General features: G+C 38.4%; 1 protein-coding gene across 2 annotated transcripts; it reads right to left on the bottom strand.

Annotated features, from left to right (window-relative positions):
• Positions 1-504: 504 nt before the first annotated feature.
• On the bottom strand, positions 505-3955 carry LOC108380575 (growth hormone-inducible transmembrane protein). Of its 2 annotated transcripts, none has more exons than XM_017636958.1 (7): positions 3937-3955; positions 3467-3787; positions 3291-3402; positions 3095-3236; positions 2708-3044; positions 2522-2654; positions 505-696 (listed from the first exon to the last, which is right to left on the bottom strand). In XM_017636958.1, exons 2-7 carry the CDS (start codon positions 3705-3707, stop codon positions 609-611), a joined length of 1053 nt encoding a protein of 350 aa, XP_017492447.1. In that variant the 5' UTR covers positions 3708-3787; positions 3937-3955; the 3' UTR covers positions 505-608. The 2 variants fall into 2 exon arrangements, with proteins under 2 accessions (XP_017492447.1, XP_017492446.1); XM_017636957.1 differs by lacking the exon at positions 3937-3955 and adding an exon at positions 3848-3930.
• Positions 3956-8995: the final 5040 nt, after the last annotated feature.

Consider the following 8995-nt stretch of genomic DNA (forward strand, 5'->3'; position numbering starts at 1 on the left):
CAAATTATCGAAAAATCGAATGTGATTACAACTCGAATAAGCCCTAGATCACATATTGAGCCAGATTTCTATCAGTATTACATCGATGTTGAATTTGCGCTACTTTCCTTTTTCCAAATAATGTAAAATAAATGAAATTTCGATCGCCGATCACTGAAACGCAGCTAGAAAGTGTATACGCGAAAAAGCCATGTTGCCACTTCTTCTCATTTAACCATGTTCGAATCGTAGAAATTTTTGAAGACCACAGGGTTGCTTTTAGCATTTAGACTCTTAATGCAGAACTGGAGTTGCATTCAGGTGACAAATTTTGTATGGATAAATGTACATTTAGAGTAGCATTTAGAGCTAAATGTGCTTTTACGCGTAAGCAAAAACAGCCCATTAGTCATGTACATCGGGTTTTCATATATATGTATGTATGTACAAGATTTCTCCATTTTTTTTCCTTGAACTAATATTTGCATTTGTTGTTTTATTTTAATTTGGTGTAAATATTCTGAATTTAAGTGTCGGTAAACGTTTTTTTCAACTGCTAAAGCATCACACTAAAATGGTTACTAGTAAGCATATCACGTTATTTTTGTAATTCCCAATTGAGAATAATTTTAATGCCGTCGATTTCCTCCACCACCTGCCAATATCGTTGCAATTCGTATAAATATATTAAGCGTATCCATGTATATCGAAAGACATCTAAAAAAAAAATTTTATTAATAGTGGAATTCGCGCTTCTGTGTATTTTTTGTAAATGTAACTGGAAAAGTTTGTGATTGTTGTTGCAAGTGTATTTATTGTACCACTAACAACAACAAATCACAAGCTCATTGGACCTCCGCACACTAGCCTGCTCAGTCGGACTGAGCAGTCCACCACTCGAACGCACACTGGACTGGGCAGTCGCCGAAAACAGGTTTCAGTTTTGTATACATAAATTTGTCCCCTTTCAGACACGTCAAGTCTTGCTTTCAAGTCTGCTCGTTCGTAGGCGAAGGAGGTGAGAAGAGAGGGGGTACAGATACCTCCGTACTGTCAATTCGTTTCCAAGTTTTCTTGTCTCTTTTGATATTTTCGTTGCTTCCCATTTAAAGAACCAAGGGCTTGAATTCAATTAAATTTGACGCGTGTGGAAGCAACTAGAAAACACAAAAGAGAATGCGAAAAAAATTGCTTTCAAGACTTGACGTGTCTGAAAGGGGACATACCTACGTACCGTCAATTCGTTTCAAGTTTTCTTCTCTTTTGATCTTTTCGTTGCTTCCCATTTAAGAACCAAGGACTTGAATTCAATTAAAGTTGACGCGTGTGGAAGCAACTAGAAAACACAAAAGAGAATGCGAAAAAAATTGCTTTCAAGACTTGACGTGTCTGAAAGGGGACATACCTACGTACCGTCAATTCGTTTCAAGTTTTCTTCTCTTTTGATCTTTTCGTTGCTTCCCATTTAAGAACCAAGGACTTGAATTCAATTAAAGTTGACGCGTGTGGAAGCAAATAGAAAACACAAAAGAGAATGCGAAAAAAATTGCTTTCAAGACTTGACGTGTCTGAAAGGGGACTCACGCTTGATTGTGTTAGTGCATGTGGCACATGCAAACAAAACGAAATACAAAACATGTTGTCTATGTGTGCGTGTCAGTCCACCGTCAATCCGCGATTTTCGCGGACTGAAATGAACGAGGTAAACTCGAACTCTCTTCCCCTTCTTATCCACACAAAACCGGTTTTAGGCGGACTGAGCAGTCTAGTGTGCGGAGGCCCATTCAGTTATACTTACGCAAGATAAAACGAATACTAGTGATGGCAAAAAAAAATTAATATCCGATTGATCGGTTAATTGATTAATCGAAAGCATTCGGTTAATAATTGCAACTAATCGTAAGAAATTAACCGATTAATCGGTCATTTGGTTTAAAATCGAAAATTAATAAGAACCATTTATAACTTGTAAAAACTGTCCCCGTGCACAATATTTTTTTGTTATTTAATTTTAGTTATTTTTTTAAATATAGCTTATTCTTTAGCAAAAAAACCTATAAATATAAATATATCTATCAAAAATTTTGCAACATTAAAAAAAATCAACAGAAAATGCCAGATTTTTAATTAGATTTCTTAGAAAGATTTTCAGTATGTAGTTGTGTAGCTCATTGATTTTTGACATTTTTCTGATTGGTAATGGTGTTGCTTATTTTCTTCCATATAAAAGAAAATGCGAAAAAAAAATAAAATGAAAATATGTGCATACCTGCGTTGTGGTTTTTTAGTAGCTACTTAGGTTTAGCTTTTGTTGCGGTTTTTGGCAAAAATATCGTTTCAAACATTTGCAGAATACGAGAATGTAAAAAACATCCCAACTTATTTTGAATTAATCGCTCGATCAATTGAAAGGAAAATTTTACAATTAAATCGTTAACCGAATGAAAATAATTGATTATAATCGGTTATTCGATTAATCTTGCCATCACTAACGAATACACAAACGTCACTAATGATTACGCATATATGTAATCGTACTTACGCATTAATGGGGTCGTAGGGTTTTGCGAATATTTGGGGATGATTCTCAGCGTAGCGTACTATACGTTGCGTGTCATAAAGCAAGAAGCCTCCGAAAAGAATTAGACCACCATAAAGTGACATCGAAGCTAGGCCTAATACAGTATTTTAAAAGATATTATCCGATTATTATTCTGAAAACGCTTACCTGCACCCAAAGCTGTGGTTGGTGGAAGCCACATAGAAGCTAGAGATGATGCAAACACCAAACCAAGGCCTACAGCCAGAGGACCACCCATGTACAAAAACTTATCACTTGGTGCACATACGGCTACTGTCGAAAGGCCACCCACAATACCAGCGGTATACAATGCAGCCCTGGTAAGGACTGGCCCTCCAAGGAAGCACATAGGTGCGATAACTCCGCCCATGACGGCGCAGTGTAAGGCCCAAGCCATTTGTTTTGGGCCAAAGCCGGGTTGATATTCGATGGATTGGGTTAAAACACCGGTACCAATCATAAGAGCAAAAGTACCTAACATTGACTAGAAGACCGAATTACTTTTCAAATATGCGAAAAAATACAAGTACATACCATCCATCCGTTTCTTGTTGCAAGCGAAAGCAAGCGAGGTGAGCGAAAAACTGCCATTGCAGCTCCTGCTGTTATGGCACACGATGCCCCGAAATATCCATAAGTAGTGTGAACTCTTTCGCGGACAAACTCCGGCCATAACCTTCAAAATATAACATTTTAACTTGCTTTTTTTTTTAATAATTTTCTTTCTTACAAAGAATTTGTGTAAATACTCGGATCTTTATTCAAACCGAGACCGTAAAAGCACAATGCTCCAAGTCCGATAGCTGATGCTCCTGCTGCTGCACCTTTGCCAATTGAATATGCTGAAATATAAATTAAAATATCAGTTTCAAATCATTTACTTGTTACTGTTGTCCTATTACTCACCGTTTTCAGAAGGAGGTCCCATAAGCTTTTCCTTTAAAGTAGGTCTACGTCCCACCTCGCTACGAGTGTAAGAACCACGCGTCGGCCCACGAGCATAACTTCGCGATATATTTATATTACACGATTTTAGGCAATTTTGTAGAGTTGGTCCCAAGGAAGTTGATCTTATTACATTCCCAGCAGCCCCTGCTTTCACGCAAAAACGCACTGGTAGGGTAGTTAATGCGAATCGAAGCAACATTCTCGTCTGATGAAATTCGTGTGTGGTGTTAGGAAATTCTTTCTGCAGCTATCTACTAAAATCTATTTTCGCCAGGAACTCTAATAAAAAAAAAAGTCGAAATAACATTAATACATTAGTTATATTCCCGTCAAGATTACGTTTTATATGAGGATGCCGAATTAATTTTTAGAATTTTCTAGGTCAATATGAAATAGTATTGATGTGCTGAAATTTCGGTACCCAATACCTCAGAAAAATTTCGATACCCAATACCTTTCAAGAGAATATCTGTCAATAAAGTGGCATCGACTTTATTTCGACTATGAATCAGGGATTGGCATTGGTTGATCGTCAACATGATGCAATAAAAGGTGGTATCAGTTGTGACAGCTCGATATGACACCGCCTTAGCTCAGTAGAATGAGAAGAAAAACGGGAAGAAATGAATCCCCATATGGGGGAAAAATATAAAATTTCACATTTTCTCCTAAACAAGATTTGCTTTTCTATAGTATATTCGTTATGAAATGAAATAAAATACCTTTTTAAGAAAACAAAGTGTGTATACTGAGAAAAAATTAAAAACATTCCACTATATTAATGGGCAAAGAATAGTTAAAGAAGTAACACAGTTTCACGTAAGGCAGTCAATATGGCGGAATTAGAGCGAGAAGTTGCCAACTGATAAACCTTGTATTATTGCATAATGGATCGTCAACTGTTTCATACTCACACCCCTATTGCGAGTGTCGACTGGCAGTAGATAAACGACTATTAAGCGATTATCGATTATCGATGGTATTGTGAGTGTCGCTTAGTCGCTCAATTAGCGACTGTGAATACTTTTTAAGCGAAGCGCACATTAGCGCGATTCCATCGTTGCGAATACGTTGCGAATTCGGCTGTTAACTTCGAACCCGCAAACGTGCGCACACTTGAGCGATTTTTTCGCGTCAATTTCCGATGTACAATTCACTCAATTTTCCCTTTATTTCGTGTATTTTCGCACTCGGCGTGCCCAAATCGTACAAAATACTATTATTACGAACGTTTTTATTAGTTTTTGTACATTACACGTTTTCTTTTCTTTGCCTTTATTGCTGTGACACCTTTCTTCTTCTTCTTTGACGCCTTCAAAACGCTGCAAGCCGCGTTTCGAACGCGTCAATAGAGAGGAACATTGAATGTTCGAAAAATTCGCAGCGACGGAATCGTGCAAGTGTGCGCTAGCGCATTAAAATGTATGGGTAGCATTGTTGTAATTTTTGGTCTTGCGGATTCGCAACGACAGAATCGCGCCAATATGCGCTTTGCTTTAATCGCTCATCCTTCTATTGCTGTTTTTTAGTCGTTGGAGTTTGCGTTTATAAAATTTACATAAGAAAGTGGTACTATAATGGATAAAAAGTAAGTCAATTGAATTGGAAGTTGTAAAAAATTGTGAAATATACATATGTATGTACATATGTGTCTGAATTACAGATCAAAAATTGTAAGCAACAAAAGGCAACTTGCGCGGTTGGTCGAGCTGATGCAGGAGAGTGAGGACATAGGCAAAGGAATTTCCGTAAAGAGCAGGAGAGGAAGCTCCGCTTCTTTTGTGAAAGATATACAATATTTCTTGTGCATATAATTCCGGCTACGCCATCCACAGTGTTTTTGCGCAGAACCAACATCAAAGTTTACAAAAAACTGCATAATTTATTAATTAACTAGTGCTCGGAAACTTGGAATCTTTGTTAAATTAAAGTTTAATTCTTTCACTACACTTGTATGTTAAAGTTTTAAAACTCGGGTCACGCGTTTGGACACAAATACTCAACATCATTGTACAAATAACTAAACGGTACCGTATTTCTTAAACTTCCATAAAATGTATTAATGAGGAAACAGCTTTTCCTGCAAATCCTGTAAAACCTAAAAACCTTGAAGCATCGGGAACGCAGCTTCTATTCATAAAATTCACATATGTACATACACTTCATCTTCCAACTCCAAGGGATCCGACGAATCTCGCAATTCCCTCCTTGCTTTAGCCAACTCTACTAATCTATTAGCTTCCACATCATCTTCCTCATCACTAAACCATATTTCAACTGTGTCCATTTTTCTAATTTTATAATAAAAGCAATTATTTTAAAAATGATGTGAATAAAACATTAAAGAAACAAATGTAAACAAACAAGCAGCTGTTTACAATTCCGTCAACCATTCACAATAGTACACATTTTTATCGATCAAGTTACACAATAGCAAAATAAAAGATGATCGACTCGATCGACAAATTTCTATTCTACTGCCAGTCGACACTCGCAATAGGGGCCTCAATCAATACCGCTGCTTTGTATGACTGAGCAGCGGCGTTGACTTAGTAGTATCGATACCTAAACGAAATTAGAGGATGACTGAACACCAGCGCATAGCGTGCAGTGTTGCCACAAAATTTTTTTATTTTTTACCAAAGTCACCAGAAAAAGTTACCAAATTCAACAAAAAATTACCAAACTTATTTTAAAAGAGAGTTATACATACGTATGTATGTCTGTACATAAATACATATGTATATTCGAAGACACCAAGCTTTTCAGGCAATCAGCGCTCAATTCAGCTATAATTTTTATATCTGCGTGAACACTGAAAGCCACAACACCATAAAAGCTTGGTTAGGATTTTAAAACTAAGTGTGGCCGAAGAAACAAATTTGTCGTTTGCGCGTCGTTTTAAGAACATGGTACCTCTTATGGCTCAAAATGGTATATTTGGCATTTGGATATACATTTCCGTAAATTTGTGCAAAGCTCAGGCCACAAAACAGCTGAAGGCATCTAATTATTCACCGTGCCATGGATACAGTTCATTGCAAAAGAGGATTAGGTTAGGTTAGACTGGGCGGCAGTCCACCCCACCACCAACACTTTTCTGATTATGTATGATTATGTAGAGGGGATGTCATTCGGACACTGAGATCATCCGTCTTGGCATCATTGGAATTTTTATGAGGCCATTCGGATGACCGTAATTATGCGAATAAACCTCAAACTTTGGAGCACTTTAAAATCAACATTTGTCCAGTTATGCCCAATAGACATACATACACATGTCAACAAGTGGCTGGAAATATCTAAAAATTAAACGCTTGAAGGCAGTCCTGAAAGCTTTCGACTCACGTATAGACAAAAGGAAGCTCCCCTGATTTCTGTATATTTTTGAACGTGAACATATATATTTACATAGAATTCTACTCATATGGTTGTCGGGGTGCACAGGAATACTGAAGGCGATTGCAAAGCTGGCGAACTGACAAGGAAAGGTACGCCCACCCAAAACCTTCCGGGAAAGGACACGGTAGATATAGGAAAAGCCAATTTGTTAGAGACCATTCCAGTAGTGACCAAGGAACGTTGGAACAACTTTTCGCCATGAACTCCTGATATTGCTTTAACAGGAAACGCTTACGGGCCACTTCTTCAAGTGAAATCAGTACCTGACATGTAGGAACGATTTGAAAAAGTTACCAAACTAAAAAATAAATTACCAAATTACCAAATAAATAATAATAAATGAGAAATAAAGAATTACCAATTTTGGTAAAATATTACCAAAGCGGCAACGCTGATAGCGTGCTGTCTTGCAAATACAGCCACCACAAGTGAGCGATGCTTATAACCGCTCATACTGATATTGACTTCGGCAAACCTGTACTCCGAATGATACGCGGCAGTTGAACGGTTCCGAAAGCATGAGAGCTCATCACTTGTTGCACAAGTCGTTTGACTTGTTGCTGAAAATCATCTGACTTGTTGCTGAAAGCCATTTGACTTGTTGCTGAAAATCATGTGACTTGTTGCTGAAAGCCATTTGACTTGTTGCTGAAATGACGACGAATGTGGTAAAGGGTAATTTATCGTCTCGTATGCATGTATGTATGTATTTATAGCGCGTCTACCATTCAATTGCTTTGATGGCTAGTTGTGAGGAATGTGCATACGTACGTATGTATGTACATATCAATGCTTCATTTCAAACAAGCAAGTGTCGTTGAATGTTTTTGAACTACAGTACCATCACTTCGGCAACACGTCAATAGCGCCTTCACCAACAAACCAAAGGCGGCGGTTTGACTTCTGCAACAAATCATGTTACTGTTTAAACCTTAAGAATTAATTGTTGCTCTATTACAATCCTACTATAAGAAATCCTGAAATACGAAATATCTTTGTACGTTAAATTGCAACCATGCCTCGCACGTGTAAACGTCGTTGATTTGGACGAACTGATCTGTATGTAGCCGTTCGCCATTTCAGAGACGTACGAGGACACGGATAAGTAAGACATACATATAATCTGCTGGCGAATATTACCTTAATTAATTTCATTTACAGATATTAAAACCACTCCCAATCAGACTTAAGACAACGATTGTATAAAACCGTATAAATATACAATTTTCATTAAAGTGCGTTCCTAATATATCCGTGTTTCTATTTCGAACCACATCGTTAGCCGCCACCTTGTACGTCGCTTTAACGTTGCTATTGTGCCAGCAACATTCTTTTAATATTTATCCTGTGATTTCTCTAAATATTCGCACCGCGATTATCTATGAAATCATTGGACTTGCCCCGTGGCAACCGAGAAACTTCCGAAGAAGAACAACGCTACCACTTGCGAAGTCGGATAGTCACATCGAACATTCGCGAAGTCAACGTGGCCGACGAGAATTGTTCGAACAGTGGCGACGAAACTGACTGCACCATTATGCAACAAGACAGCACATTGGCAGATCTGCGCGAACAGATTAAAATGCTGCAGAAGTCGCTTGCCACAGCGGAGCAAGAGAAGCTCTACTTAAAGGAAAAAATGAATCGTCAATCTATCGACGTTAATGCCGCCGAAGCTACTACCGCCAGCTTCAAAAATGTCGAACCTACAATACCCAGCCCTATCGTTACTAGCCGCTCAACAGCCGTCGCCTCAAATTGCCTTGAAACTAATCTTAGTGCTGCCAGCGACTTAACTAGCGCTACCCCGGCCCACGAAAGGGCCATCGTAACCTTTGCCGGCGTAAACTATGCCAACGCCACTTCTGTCAACGCCACTGGCTTGTATCCAGTCTATGGTAACTATACCACAAATTATTCTCCAATGCAGTCTAGCCAGAACTTCGCAACCGCTCACCAAAGTACAGGTTTTCCGCCAATCAACAGAAGTNTTGAAACTAATCTTAGTGCTGCCAGCGACTTAACTAGCGCTACCCCGGCCCACGAAAGGGCCATCGTAACCTTTGCCGGCGTAAACTATGCCAA

This window comes from Rhagoletis zephyria, unplaced genomic scaffold (assembly GCF_001687245.7).
Source record: "Rhagoletis zephyria isolate East Lansing unplaced genomic scaffold, Rhagoletis_zephyria_1.1 Rzeph_scaffold_19683, whole genome shotgun sequence".
Classification (NCBI taxonomy): domain Eukaryota; kingdom Metazoa; phylum Arthropoda; class Insecta; order Diptera; family Tephritidae; genus Rhagoletis; species Rhagoletis zephyria.